The sequence below is a fragment of the Trachypithecus francoisi genome, unplaced genomic scaffold (genome assembly GCF_009764315.1).
Source record: "Trachypithecus francoisi isolate TF-2019V2 unplaced genomic scaffold, Tfra_2.0 Lachesis_group0, whole genome shotgun sequence".
In the NCBI taxonomy this organism is placed as follows: Eukaryota; Metazoa; Chordata; class Mammalia; order Primates; family Cercopithecidae; genus Trachypithecus; species Trachypithecus francoisi.
In genome coordinates this window covers 20,401,686-20,416,627 of record NW_022681453.1, presented here as the reverse complement: position 1 = coordinate 20,416,627, position 14,942 = coordinate 20,401,686, and the positions used below count along the sequence as shown (strand labels likewise).

The following is a 14,942-nucleotide window of genomic DNA, read 5'->3' as shown; positions in this document are numbered from 1 at the left end:
AAGGCGCACGTGAGCGACTCCCCCGCCTGCGAGTCCAGCGTGTTTCATCCAGAGGCTCTGGGGTTTCTGGTCGGCGGAAGGCAGGGCAGCCCCTGAATGGGTCTGTCTGTTCCTGCCTCCATCTTTCCAGCTCCAGGGTGCTCACGGGGCTCTGACTCGCTACAGGCACCTTGCTAGCCCACCAGACCTGCATCCCCTCACCAGCCCCAGCCACTCCCAAGCAGCTGGTCCTGCCTGCCAACCCCCATCCACCCTCCCTCCTTCCCTATCTGCCCTCCACTCAGCAGCCCATGCTCAGCCAGCTTGCTGCAGCACCTCCAAACCCCACTCCAGCCTGCTGGTCTCTCTGGACTCTCCCCAGCCAGGTGTGCTCCAGCCGCACAGGCCTCTCTGCTCCTTCAGTGAGCTCCCCCGTCATGTGCTGCTACCCCAGATTGTCACACTCTGGCTCCTTCTCACAGGTGCAGTCTCAGGTCAAGGGCCACCACCTCAGAGCACCTCCCTGGTCTCAGCCTGCAGGTGGCCCTGTACCTGGTCCACCTCCTGGCAGCACCGGCCACCAGCTGACATTGGCTTGTTCCATTTGTCTTCCCTGGAACATTAGCTGTGGGAGAGCAGGGGCGCTGTTGGCTGGTACGTAGAGTAGATGCTCAGTACACACGTGCAGAAGGAATAAATGAATGGAGGTGGCTACTTTTATGATCCCTCTGTTACTGGTGTGGAAACTGAGGCTCAGAGGGGCTGGGTAGTAGCTTTTCCGAGGTAATCAGTTTTCAAATCCAATCCCAGGGCTACTGCCTGTGAAGCCACCGCTGCCTGCACAGCCAGCACCCCCGGGAGGTGCAGTGGGCCCAGGCTGAGGGCCTCTGCGTGCCAGGGCTGCAAGTGGTGAGCCTTGCCTCCAGTTGCCACTACCCCCAACTGCAGATGGTGTAAAAGCTGGGGAGACAGGAGTGGGCCAGAGCCCGGTAGCCATCTGTACATGCTTCGGTAAAGGCCGGGTTGGGGAAATTTTCTCCTCCCCAGCACACCTCCACTCCCATCAGTTTGGAGGGGCCTTCAGGCAGGCCTCTGAGATCTGGCTGGGATGGAGGTTGCAAGGGGAGACTTTCCCCCCATTCCCCACACCCACAGTCTCTCTGGGGGTGCAGGGTCCTCCAGGCAGGACCCCCACTCTGCTGGCACCAAGGGAAACTGGGGAGCAGAAGCAGGTGTGGGAGCCAGGCTGGCCACGTTACCCACCTCTCCACAGCCCTGCCTGACCCGGTGGCCCCAAGGTCCTGGGGGCTGAGGCTTCTGGCTGGGCCAGGATGAATTATGCTGGGCTCATGGGTCCTACTCCAGCAGCAGGAATGGGGTTGAGGAAGAGTGTGGCATGGGGTTGGCTCCCAAAATCCCAGGTCCCGCCTCATCAGGCTCCCTGAAGCAACCCTCAGGGAGGGGCCCACGAGCCTGTTTCAGGGACATGAAGACAGACACAGATGGGCATGCGCCCCGCCCTCCACTATCCACCACCCGGGTCCACCTCCCCACAGGCCTCCCCTGCTGCCATTCAAGGGCCACCTTGGTGAGATGCCCCAGCCCCCACCAGCCATCCCAGACTCTGGGATCTGTTCCCCTCGCCCCTCCTCTGCTCTCCACAGGGGTTGAGGCCCTGGGGTGACTGACACACAAGGCCTGCAGGACGGCCTGAAGAGGGTGGCATGCCCTGCACTCAGGCAGAGGGGCAGCGGCTGGTGTGGCAGGGGTGCCCTGAGGAGTTTCACAGACTTCTTGTTTGCCCTGGGCTCATGGTTTAGCCACAGGCCAGCATGGCACTGTCCAGAGAGGCCATGGCCCTGTCATGCCTCCCATGTTCCAAGAAGCATCTGGTTCCTGGAGGGCTGCTCCTTCTTTTCCCCCAACCCCTCACCCTCCTGTGTCTCCAGGGCACCCTCTCTCCACCATGCAACCATGCCCCGGAGGGAAGCCCTGCTGGGATCCCAATGACCCTTGATTTAGAAGACGCAGACGGTGTCAAACTCTGCTTTATTGGAATAGAGAATACAGGCAGCAGGAATCACACTTGGTGCTGGCAGCTCCAGGTCCCCTGCCCCCACGGGCTCTCCCACTTGTCTGGATCAGGGGAGACCTCCACTTTGAAGAACAACCTGGGGTGGGAGCTTCCAATGTGCATTCTGCTACCAGCCTCAGGATTAGCAGCAAGATGCCCACAACGACAGCAACAGCAACAAAGGACTGGACTCAACACTTCAAGAAAGGACGTGTAGAAGAGAAAGTCAGACCCACAGCATCACATGTTAACAACGGTCCCACAACAGCAGACATGACACAGGTGTGCACGGCCGCACCACCTGCGGGAGGCTGACAGCACACCGACAGCCCTGGAGGCGCCCGGCATTCTCACTCCCAACATGAGAAAGAATTAACACAACACACACACGTTCACATTCTCTGCAAGGACAGTCAAATTAAGGTACCAAAGGGAGGAGAAAACATTTTAAGAGAACACAAAAGCCTGCTGCCCTGCCCCAGTAGGCACCAGGCTAGACACGGCAGGCGGTGATGGCTGGCTGTGGCCTGGGCTAGCCGGTGAGCTCGACAGGCAGCTCACGGCCACACAGGGCCTCCCACTGGCGAGCCAGCAGCGAGATGAGCTTCTCTCGGCTCTCGGCACTGGGGACAAACACCTGCCACTGGACTTCACGGCCCTGGCCAGCTCTGGCTGGGCCACCTGGCACCTCCCCAAAGTGGTCCAGGGTGACACTGCCCATGAGGTCATGACCTTGCACATCATCAAAGACGAGGGTGAGGGCCTGTGGGTAGGTCTGGTAGCCCATGAGCACTCGGTCCAGGTCCCGGACGCGGCGGCCATCATCCAGCCGGTACCTGTCTCTCTGCGGCGGTTCTTTGGCAAACTCGGGCAGCGGGTAGTGGATACAGTCCTCATCCAGGAGGAAGATCTCAGAGCTGGTGAGCAGGAGTGTCTTGGGGCGCAGGGGGCCCCTGCAGCACCCAGGGGGTGGCATGCCCACCTGGAAGGCCTGCACATACAGCAGGATGCTGAGGGCTGGGGCCTTCTCTGGCTCAGCCATCTTTTGGGCCACAATGAACGTCAGGTCCCCAATCTCCTCCTCACTGGGGTAGGTGAACTTGACACGACTAGAGTGGATCAGCTCATAGTTCTCCATCTTCCCTGCAGAGAGATGCCACCAGGGCTGTAGCCTGGAACCGGCCCCTGGTGGGGCTGGGAGCACCGAGGGCCCCAAGTCAACCGAGAGACCCCAGCATGAGAGAGGCAGGAGAGGATGCTCCAAGTATGGTGCCCACAGGCCAGGAGCCCAGAGCAGGCACCGGAGATGTGTCTGCCAGATAGCTGAGGGACTGCTGGGGTGGAGACTCTGCCATCGAAAAGCCCCACATAAAACCCTGGCCAGCTAAGTGAGAAAAGAGAGATAGAGGCAGAGAGGGTTCTGGGGCACAGAGAGCCACCCTGGGGCCCGTGATGTCTGTCCAGGCAGCCTGTCTGCAGCCCCTGAGCTAGACAGGGGTACCTGTGGTCTTGTTCCCAAACTCGGAGTAGAAGTCCTTGTCAACAGGCTCCGGTGAGGGTGTGCGCTCCAGAGAGGACAGCACGGCCATGAGGTGCTGGAGGAAGCAGTGCGTCAGGTAGCTGTCCCGCGTCAAGCACGTGACCACCTGCAACGGGGTGGAACCTGCACGAGAGGGGATGGTCAGGGCCACAGGCCACTGCTCCCCAGCCCTATCCCTGCCACTGACAGCCACCCCGAGTCCCTAGCAAGCCTCGGCCCAGAGGCCAGCGCCAGGAGGGCCCACGTAGGAAAGCATCATGGAGCCCTGGGAAGTGGCCGTTCCTTCAGGCCGGAAGAGCTTAGGCATTTTTCTGGAAGGGGAGACAGAGGCATTAGGCAAAGAGCTTAGCTTTCTCTCCCCAGGAAGTGTGAGTCAGAAACATCCTGCCCAAGACCAGGGCCCACTCTGCTTCTGTCCGGGCCAGTGCTTGCCGCACACCCTGCCTCCTGCTCTGAGCCCTGGAGCATGAGTTCTGCTCTCTCAGCAGTTCCTGAAGCTGCTTCCTCCTGCCCTGGGTAAGAAGTGGCTCTTGAGCACAGAGATAACTGTCTATGATAACCCACCCACATATGGAAGGTGGAAGCCCACTGGTGATGCTGGCCTTCACCTGAAATAGCACAAAGCACAGAGGGTCACTCACCCGTCAGCCGGAAATGCTGGTCGAAAAGCCCCACATTGACGGACTGCAGGTCACTAAGCTTTAGCACAAAGCACTGGGAGATGTGGAAGGGGCTGTTGTTGTAGTCGGTGTTTTTCTGATGCCAGAAATCTATGTGATGGAGAAAGGGACAGAGGGAGGCGCTGGCAGGCAAGCACAAGGGTCCTAGGTGTGCAACATGTCCAGCAGGAACAGGTCCTCTTGGCTGGCCTGGCCAGGCCTGGCAAGGAGCCATTCCCGCTTCCACCCACGCAAGGCCCCATAGGCAATGCTGTCTGGAGTCGGAGCCTCACCCAGCTCAGGGGAGTCACCACGTCATTGACTAAGGCTTCCTGTGCGGCCCCAGGGGCAGAGGCTGCCTGACCCCTTCTCATCAGGGGCTGTTCCCAAGCAGTCACTGGGCCCTGGCTCAGTGCATTCTGCATTCACATCTGGCCATGGACCCCTCCCTCATGACAGCTCCCCTTCCTCAGACAAGGAACTCTCAGCCCACTGCAGCCAAGTCGCTGACTGCTGTCTGAAGTCACACAGAAGGCTCCAGAGAATGATCCCCAGCCTGTCCCAACCACACACTCCAAGCTCCTGAGCCCCAGCAGGCCCTGTGCCTACCCTGTAGTGGCTCTGAGAAGTAGCGGCGGAGGCCGTCGTGGAGCACAAAGTACACAGCCTTGGTAGAGAGCAGCACACAGGCAGTCACCTCTAGCCCTGGGGTCTGGTAGAACACCACCGAGGACCACATGAGGTGCCTCAGCTCCTCGTTTTCAACCTGGAGACGGGGGCACTCCTGTCAGCTCCACCACCCTAGCAACCTGCATATACCAGGGACACGCCCACAGCTCCCACAGGGAGACATGCGAAGCCCCTCTTGGCTCACCAGTGAGTCCATACGCTTCAAGGCAGAGAGGAAGTGACGGGTGGGAGATGGCTGTTGGGGGGGGGGGTCTACCTGGGGCTGGAAGTGGCACAGGAGGTGGTGACACAGCACAAATAGCGAGGGGAGGGCAACTCAGGACCTCACTGCCCAGGTCCTCAAAGCTGTGAGCAGCTCAGCCGAGGACTCCCTGACATCAGGAAAATCCAGGGACCTAAGGCTGATGTGAAGCCAAGCTTGGCCTCGCCCTCAGGACTGGCTGTGCCATAGCTGGCACCCACACCCGGGCTGCTACCTCAGCAATGCTGCTGTGGAACAGCTCGATGATGGCGCTGCCCCGCAGGCTGGCGACGTGCCGGAGTGACGGGCAGGCAGGCAAGTGCGAGGGGATCTGATTCTCCTCCGAGGTGGCCTGGATGAGGTGCTCACTCGGGTACTGGGCAGGGGCCTCGGCTAGGGGTGGGGCTGAAGCCTCCACTGGGGTCTCCTCTGGGACCAAAGTTGAAGTTGAGGTCTCTGCTGGGGCCGGAATCTTCGCTGGGCCTGAGGCTGAGGCTGCTGCAGGGGTTGGAGCTGGGACTTCTGCTGGGGCTGGGGCCAGGGCCTCTGCTGGAACCTCCTGGGGACGCTGGTCATTGCTGTATCCCCCGAAAAACACCATATTAACAGTGGACCCCAAACAAAGATTCACATCGCATGTGCAGATTCAGAGTGAGGAGACTGCATGTATCACACATCATCTATGGGTCACTGCGGACCTCCACCAGCTTCTCTATGGGAGAACAGAACAGCACAGCTGGGCACAGTGGCTCACGCCTATAATCCCAGCACTTTGGGAGGCTGAGGTGGGAGGATTGTTTAAGCCCAAAGTTTGAAACCAGCCTGAACAACACAGCAACATGTTGAGGTGGGTGAAGCCTAAGGCAGATCCTGGCCCACAGAGCCATCCATGGGACTGTGACCCTGGCGGGGGTGGCGCCTAGAGACCGTGCTTGGGTCCAGTGGAGCACACCAGCCAGGGCGACAGCTCTCCTGGCCTCAGTGTGCTGCAACCTGTTGCTCTCCCACTGGGCAGGCAAAGTCGGGGCAGCTCCCTTGGCCTGCCCTGCATGGGTGGCAAGAGGCTGGGCCAACCCATTTTGTGAGAGGACAGCTTTCCTGGGCTTCTTCTACTGCACTGAGATAAAGAGCAGCCTGGCACCAAACCTGGGGTGGTGATGTAGAGGGAGGCTGGGGGGCAAGGGGCGGGGGGAGGGGGCCCAGCTCTCGCAGCAACCTCCAGCCCACACATGAGCTGCAGATGCTGAGATCACACACATGCCAGACCCATGCCCCTGGGCCCCTGAGAGCTGTGCTTGATCTCACCTGACCCTGCGCTCAGCAGGCTGGCCATCCGCAAAGGGGCCCTGGGGGCTGCCTCCCGTCCCAGGGGTCTTGGCGATGACCACAGTCTTTAGGTCCTGCAGCGAGGCTCGCAGCTGGCTGTAGATACGCAGGAAGTGGAACTTCTCATGGGGCAGCACGAAGATGGCAGTGACAAAGCGGTACCCCACGAGCAGCTCCAGCACGTGGCCGTCAGCAAAGGCGCCCCGAGGCTGGGTGCAGCTGCGTGTGGGGTCCAGCAGCACGGTGGAGAGCGGCACGCGACTGAGCTTGAAGCTGTTGCGGTTTCGACAGTTGTGGGTGCCACGGTTGGGCATGGGGTTGAAGTCGGCCTTGATGACGTTGAGGTGCTGGGGTGTGAGCAATAGCCAGTAGGGGATGGCGGCTGACTTGACGGCCTCAGAGGGCGCGCAGCAGGAGCGCCGCACCGCTGAACAGAGCGTGCAACTGGCCCACTCGATGTTGCCTGAGTAGTCCCCGGCGGCTGTCTGCACCATGCGCTTGTCGCTGTAGACCAGGTAGACGGGGAAGCAGCCCTGGCTGCGCTCCTGGCAGCCGCCAGCCACCTTGTAGAAGGTGAGCAGCTGGCGCAGGAACTCCTGCAGGCTGGTGTGGCTGCCGTAGAGGATGGGGCTACACAGCATGGCCATGTGCTGGGGTGCAAAGCATGAACGCAGGTCGGCATGGAACTCGTGCAGGTTGGCAGCGTCTGAGATGATGAAGAGCGTGTTCTCACTGTGCCGTACCTTGAGCACCAGACACAGCTCTGGCATGAGGAAGCCGAACTCGGTGAGGTCGCCATGCGGGAAGCAGAAGACAAAGCGCAGGGAGGAGAGGATGTGCTGGCTGCTGCCCCGAGACTCCTGGTGCGGGATCTCGAAGACTGCGATGCCGAAGTCAGTGAGCACAAGACAGGCGGCGAACTGGCGGATACTGCCCTGCACATGGATCAGGAAGCACCACAGCACCTTGAGGATGCGGATGTGCTCCAGCAGGAAGTCCTCGTCCGCACCCAGGGCCCACTCCAGAGCCAGGCGCTCCTCCTCGGCCTCTTCATCCTCCTCTTCCTCCTCCTCCTCTTCCTCCCCCTGGCCTCCTTCCTCCTCCTCCTCCACGTCCGGGGGCCCCATTTCAAAGTAGCGGTTCTCAGCAACATCCTCCTCTTCCTCCTCCTCCTCCTCCTCCTCGCCCTGGCCCTCCTCCCGCTGGTTGGCAGCCTCGATCCAGGCAGGCAGCTGCCGCTCGATGGCCTGCCGGATCAGCGTGCTCAGGCGCTGGATGAAGTCCTGGTTGGTGGCTGTGTAGCCAATGCAGGTGAAGGGCAGGAAGATGATCTGGCCAGACCCGGGCACCACCTGGACCTCCGGCTCAGCATGGTCTGGGCTGTGCAGGGAATGGCCAGGTCAGTAGCATGCTGGGAGGGGCCCCTCCCACCTCCCACCTCCCACCTCCCACCTCTGGAGCCCACTGCTACACCCTGACCCTGAGAAACAAACCCATGGGTCTCCCAAGCCTCCCACACAGCCAAGTCAGCTCCCAGGATGAGGGCCCTGGTGGAGCCAGTGCTGCCTGCTGGAAGGCTGGGTCGCCAGTTTGGTCAGAGTCTACGCTTTCACGGGCTTGGACCATAGGTGCCCGGCACAGCTATGCCCAGACCACATGAGTTCCCACAACAGAAGCACTCCCATGGACTTCTAAGTCATTCAGCTGCTGCCAGAAGCCCTAGAGAGAACGAACACTCCAGGGCATGAATCTACTTATCGCCCCTGGTGGCCTCCGGGGCAAGGAAGTGGGCTGGGTCAGGTCTTAGGACCTTCACACTTAAAATTCCAGCTCTTCTTGGCCACTGCAGCCCTCGCGTGTAGAATGGGAGTTGGTAAACTTCTGCAAAGGGTCAGAGTACACATTTCGGGATTTATGGGCTACCCTGTCCATAAGATCTTTAACAGCCCTTTAAGAATGTAACTATCCAACATGGCGAAACCCCATCTCTACTAAAAGCAGAAAAATTAGCCAGGTGTGGTGGAGGGGAGGGCACCTTGGGTGGCTGAGGCAGGAGAATTACTTGAACCCAGGAGGTGGAGGTTGTGGCGAGCCTAGATCACGCCACTGCACTCCAGCCTGGGTAACAGAGCAAGACTCTGTCTCAAAGAAAAAAAAAGCAACTGTCATTCTGGCCAGGCACGGTGGCTCACTGGAGTTCAGGGGTTTGAGACCAGCCTATGCAACATGGTGAATCTCCGTCTCTACTAAAAATATGAAAAATTAGCTGGGGTGGTGGCGTGCGCCTGTGGTCTGGGCTACTCAGGAGACTGAGGCTGAGACAGGAAAACTGCATCAATCTGGAAGGCGGGGGTTGCAGTGAGTCGAGAACATGCCACTGCACTTCAGCCTGGGCGACAGAGTGAGACTGTCTCAAAAAAAGAAAAAAGAATGTAACTGTCATTCTTAGCTCCCAGGCTGTGGGCCACACACAGGCCTTGACTTGCCAACCCCTGGTGTAGGGCAACATGTGCTGGGCAGAGTTTAGGTATTGAATTTGGAAAGAGATTGAGAAGTCCATCACATCTGTGTCTCTTTAGAGGAAGAAATAGTTCTGTAGGATTTCTGTGAACGGATTTTTAAAAACACCTGACTGGGCACCCTGGCCCACAAGCACAGCGTGTGCACAAGGCCGTGCAGCCAGGCCCAGGTCCCTTTCCAACCTCTTCCTTACCTTGCACCACCAACAGCTCCCGGCATGTCCCTTAAATCATCAGATGCTGCCTGATGGAGAAAGAAATGCAGTCAGTCCCCACCTGCTGCAGCCAGCCCCGGCATTTACTGGGTGCCAGACTCTGAGCTGGGCATTCTGCCCTCCATCACCACCCTGAGGAGGCTCCCCATCCCCACACTCTACCCTGGGGCCCACTCTGGGACCCAAGGGCAGAGACTCACTTGGCTATCCCACCAGTACACAGCAGGGCTGCGATTCCCACACTCCCAACCCAGGGCCAGAGCCTCTCGCCACTCTCCAGGGATCCGGCATCTGACTGCTCCTTGTGCCATGCAAGGGTCCAGGTAGACAGTCTGCAAATTTGGTCTGACCCTAACTGGCCAGCAGTGGACACAGCCCTGGCAAGTCCCTCCCAGTGGTCTCTGTGAACTGGGGGAGACCTAGGGCTTAGGAATCTCTTGCTGTGTGGCCCAGGGAAGGGTGATGGGAGAGTACTGTGGAGTACTGAGGACAGACAAGGACTCTGCAAACTGTCCCAGTGTCACAAGGCAATAACCTTGTGCTGCTGCAGAGATGGGGCTGGAGGGAGGCCCAGGCACCAAGCACGTTCGCCAAGCACACAGCAAGCACCCTTGCTTTCCTCCTCTCTTTTCTCAGGACACAGGAAGGGGATCCGGAACCCTCAGTAACAACCACAGAGGAGGAGCCGGAGTTAGACTGTTTCCCAGACCACCAGGATGACAAGCGGGAAGGGGCCGAGTGGCTCCAGGGGTGCCAGGAAACAGAGAAGAAACCCAAACAAGCCCCCGCACAAGGGCCTTTTGAAATGCCTTCCCTAGGGAAGCCTGCTCACAGGGTCAAGGGCCACCCTCTCCACCTGCCCCCTCACATCCTGGGCCCAGTGACAGAGAACTGCCTGTTCCCATCAACCAAAGGGGGTGGGGAAGGGAAGGAGGGAGGCTGAAAATAAATCCTTAACCACTGGGTTTGTCAGGAAGACAAACTCAACTAGAGACAGGTCCAAGAGAAAGACCGTGGCGCAAAGCACAGGACGCCAAACCCTGGAAGCATCTACCTCAGCTCCAGCTAGGCCACTTCCTACTGCACACAACCCCAAACAGAAGAGTCCACCCCCAGACGAATGGTCCCCAGAAGCGGGAGGAGGGCATTACCTGTCGCGCAGGGATGGACTCCAAGGAATCAGAACATCCCTGGGCAATGGGCTGGTCCTCGGGAGTCAGACTGTCAGTGGACGAGAGGCTGCTGGCCAGGGCCTCCTCCTGAACGAACACGATTCCTGGAGAGACCAGGGCGGGCAGGCAGGCAGGCAGGGTGGGTGGGGCGGGGAGAGCGGCCGTTCAACAAGTGGGGCTGGGCCCCTCAGGCTACCGGCATGGCCGGGGGCTAGCCAGACCCCAAAACCCAGCCACAAGGATTATAGAAGAAAATGTTAAAACTGAAATCTCAAAATAACTCAAGAGAGAACAAATGACTGCTTATCTAATCTCAGAGCAAGGAGAGCCATTCTGAGAATAAACGCAATGGAAAAAACTGATAGATGTGACTACATAAAAATTAAACTCCCACAGACACATTTTTTAAAAACCAGGATACATTAAAACCAGATGCAATGAGAAAAAAATGTTTGCAATATTTGACAAGGATTTATATCGCTAGTCAGCAAAAAGTTCTTACAGGGGCTACAAAAATGGGGGAAGGCTGGAAACCCCATTAACAGACAGCAAGGGATGTGAACAGACATTCTGCAGAAGAATGGCCAGTGGCTAGAACATGAAAAGAATGCTCGCTCTCAGAAGTACACAAAGAAAGGCAAGCTGAAACAAGAGGCAAGTTTTGCCTCTCAACTTTCGCCCAAGTCAGACTGACTGTGTGGCCTGGCTCTGACCTCACTGGGCAGAGGCCGGCACAGACATGCGAGCTGGCCCATCCATCCGAAGAGTTGGGAGGTACATCGTCAAGAGCCTGAAATGTATTCACTCCTGGAGCATTTTCCCAGACGGTGACTAGACATGATCCCGTTCCCTGATTTGTCATCTCTGCAGGACTCACAAATACACAGGGCATGGGACAATTCACCAGGGGGCCAGCCCTCACAGGCCTTGGTATCCAGCAAGGCTGCTGAGTCCAGCCTCAGCTCACATCCACAGTCCCACTTACCTCAGGACGTGCCCACTGACCTGCCCTGGGGCCACCTCCCATGGACAGCAGCACTCTGACCCACTGCGTCCCATAAATGCATAGTGTTCCTAAAACCTGCTGAAGCTTTTTTATGAATGTAGCCTATCTGGACCTGTTACTCCACTTCAGATCACCTCTAGACCGCTTGAAGGTAAAGCCTTTGTGAACATGCTCCTGACTGTGGCCAGCAGGGTGAACACTGGGCATCGGCCGCCAGTCTCACTGAGGCCTACAGGAGCCCCAGGCCTGCCTCCACAGCCCAGCATCGCCACAGCCCAGTGAAATGATCCTGAGCCCTCTGAGCCCCACAGGTCGAGACCCCCGACCAGCTCAGCTGCTCTCCGGGACAGGACAACTCACACAGCCTGGGTCCTCTGCCCACAAGTGAGGCAGGCAGGTGGGCCCAAGCTCAGACGCCCCCACAAAGCGAAGCAGCAGGGGGTAGGCAGGCAGGAAGGCTGGCAAGCACACAGCCATGCATGAAGCACCCTGACGGGCCTCCCTGGGCACCTGCCCAGGTCACTGCTCTCCTGCAATCCACCCTCTGCCTGCTAACGTTCAACTCCTATCCATCCTTCAAGATTCACCTCAGACACCACCTGCACTGCAGACCTTCTCTGCTCTAGACAGTCTACAAAAGCCCCACACCATCCTGCCCTGTTCTCCTCCAGCACATGGCTCATCCTCCCGCATGGCTCCAAGCTCCCCAAGGGGCACGGTCTGGGTCATCTTGAACCCCCCACTAAGGATGTGGGAAAGGGCAGCCCTCATCAACCACCTCTGTGGAGCTCTGGGCAGTGCCAAGCGCCTCCCCAGCATTCGCTCATGCATGCCTCTCGTTATTTACCACATTTCATCAAATCTAAGATGCGGCAGGTGGTGCCATCTTGGTCCTAGCAGAAGGTGTCCACGGGTTTTCCACGACTCCATCTCGAATACCAGCTGGCTGACAGCGACTATGAGACGCCACTGACTGAAAGACGCACCTCAATTTCAGAGAAGTCGCCAGGTGGAAATGCGTGCCTTAGAATCAATGAAGTAGGGTGTGTCCACTTCACAGTTGAGAAAACAGCTTCAGAGGGGCTACAAGTTGCTTGAGGTCCCACAGCTAGGAAGCTGGGATGCAAACTCAGCTGACCGAGCCCTGGCTCCTAACCACCTCTCCACACAGCCTCCTCTCAGCCCCTGGGCCTGGCTGGACAATCAACTCTGGCGACCACCCCTAGAGTCACAATCATCCATCGCTCTGACAGCACCTGCCACGACGGGAGGCTGGGTGTTGTCTGGACAGCACCCCCTTCAGGCAGGTCCGAGTGCTCAGTTCATTCACAAGTAGGCTCCCTTCTCGGGAACCAGGCTGGAAGCAACAGGCATGGGTCAGCAAAGCTGCTCCCATGCGCTAAAAAAACCCTGCCCATCCAAGCAAGACCCAGGAACACGCGGCTGAACAAACACACGGGGAGGCCTCTGAATCAGTGAGAAAAAGACCAATGCCTTTTGCCACTACCCCCCAACAAGCCCCATTTGGACACAAGGAAATGTGGACAGGGACAGGGAGAGTCTATCTGCTCCCGTCCTGTACAAACCGTGGCCTGTACAAACAAGTGGTCAGAAAGGGCACTCAGCAGATAGAGCGGAGACATCAGGAGAGTCCTTAGGGGTCCGACCTTTGCTGTTTCTCACCAAAAGGAAAGAGAGGTGCACACAAAGACATCCACTGCAGTTTTATTGAAGAGGTGCAAATCTGGAGGCAATGTCCAGAAGTCCAGTGATGGCGGGGACAGACTGCAGAGTGCTCCTCTGCAGAGTGTCCCCAGGGCACGAGGGGAGTGAGGAGGGGGCTGAGCTGGTGCAAAGGCTTCTCCAACAACGTGGGGGGCTGGCTGCAGCTGCAGCCTGGGGGCACAGTGCATCCCAACCCACCCAGGACCTGCTCTTCACTGGCTCCTGCTCTACCTGCCCGTTCACTCACTCACTGATCAACAGATGCTGGCAGAAACGGCCATGTCCCCGGCCTTGAGAAGCAGAGGCAGCTCCCTGTCCCCAGAGGCCTATAGTCATATGGTGCCTCCACAGGCTCGCTTGGCTGCGTTGCAGGAGGCGGCCTCAGGGAAGCGTCCTCATCGTGATATAACCTCCCTGGCTTTTATGTAATAAAATGCAACCAGAAATCCTTAGTCAAGAGTCTGACAGAAGCAAAATGGGCAATCATCCTGGCACCTAACCCCATCGCTCCACGCGATGGAATTCTCTTCCACATCTCACAGGTGTGACCTCAGTGTGCTGCTCTGCGTCGGGCCTTTTGCCTTAACTTGAGTGCTTCTCCCCTCTTCCTGCCCAGTCTTCCTGTCCCTGCTGGGAGGGCTGCCGAGCATTCTGCGCCACAGCCGACTCTCCCTCTCATCCTCCGATGTTGCAGTTGCAGCCCATGTTTTGGCAGTGGTGAGCATTTCACCTCCCCTTCCCAGTATCTTATCCCTCTAAGAGAAAATCCCCACCAGTGGGGTTACCAGGTCAAGGGGTGGGAATGTTTTTCTGGCTCTTAAAACATCGGGTTGAACTGTTTTCCCAAGACCTCACACCAAGTTCTGCGTCTCCAGGAGCCCGGGCAGGCGGCGTCCTTTCCTGCGTGTCCCGAGCCTTGGCTCCACTCGGGACGGCACACCCTCCCCTCTTCCGTGGGGGCCAGGCCAGCAGACACGCTCATGGGACCTGCTTCACTCACTCATCTCCGAGGATGCCTGGGTTCAGAGGTGAAAGCCCTTTGAAAACGCTAAGACAGTGGGCAGACGAATGGGCCTGGTCTTCCATGGGTCCACAGGGACACAGATGGCCCATCTTGGCCCCACAAACATGGTGTTCTGGGGCTGGGTCACACCACAGAGATGAGGCAATGATAAAAGCAAGCTCTTCCCTGCACAGGGATTCGGGCTCCAGACAGTACAGTCACAAGCCCGGCTTCCTGTAACCAGAAGCCAAGCTGCTCGTGCTGCCGGCGAGGGAATGGGTCCCATGAGCCAACAGGCCTGAGTCTGTTCAGAGGGCAGCCTCAGGGCCTGTCAGATACCCTGCGGTCTCCTAGAGGAGCTGGATGTGGGCATCAGAGCAATCGGGAGTCCTCACCAAGCAAGCAACAGCTGGCATCAGGCCAGGCACCCCTGCCACGTGTCCCCCCGCGAGGACCAGCCTGCAGAAGGCACCACCCTCCCTGTGTCTGACCCTGTCAGAAGCTGGTGCTGGCACCTCTTCCCCAACCCCAGCCCAGCCAGGAGGCCCAGGCAGGGCTGTGTGGCTCCACTAGAAGCAAGATACATACACGATTACCTTGGTTGGAGAGGATGGGCTGGGGCAGGGAGGCAGATGCGGGAGCCACAGTGGGAGGGGAGCTGCTGGGTCTGATGCAGGGGGCAGCTGAGAGCCGGGAGTCTTCGCCACCCTGAGGACAAGTGCTTGCGTCAGCCCCGGACAGAAGAGGAAGCACAGAGCTCCCCAAGGCCAAGGGCGTGACGAGGGAGCGCAAC

General features: G+C 58.6%; 1 protein-coding gene across 2 annotated transcripts in view; it reads right to left on the bottom strand.

Annotated features, from left to right (window-relative positions):
* Positions 1-2,009: 2,009 nt before the first annotated feature.
* Positions 2,010-14,942, bottom strand: part of NISCH (nischarin) — a 38,495-nt gene continuing 25,562 nt past the window's right edge. The window contains exons 13-21 of one of the 2 annotated variants that reach the window (XM_033209843.1): positions 14,746-14,857; positions 10,395-10,519; positions 9,223-9,272; positions 6,489-7,889; positions 5,419-5,761; positions 4,862-5,018; positions 4,235-4,363; positions 3,555-3,716; positions 2,010-3,196 (exon numbers count right to left, since the gene is read on the bottom strand). In XM_033209843.1, coding sequence (XP_033065734.1) covers positions 2,586-3,196; positions 3,555-3,716; positions 4,235-4,363; positions 4,862-5,018; positions 5,419-5,761; positions 6,489-7,889; positions 9,223-9,272; positions 10,395-10,519; positions 14,746-14,857 — 3,090 coding nt within the window. In that variant the 3' untranslated portion in view covers positions 2,010-2,585. Of the gene's footprint in view, positions 3,197-3,554; positions 3,717-4,234; positions 4,364-4,861; positions 5,019-5,418; positions 5,762-6,488; positions 7,890-9,222; positions 9,273-10,394; positions 10,520-13,130; positions 14,163-14,745; positions 14,858-14,942 lie in introns of those variants that run through there. The other variant, XM_033209853.1, reaches the window with a different exon arrangement.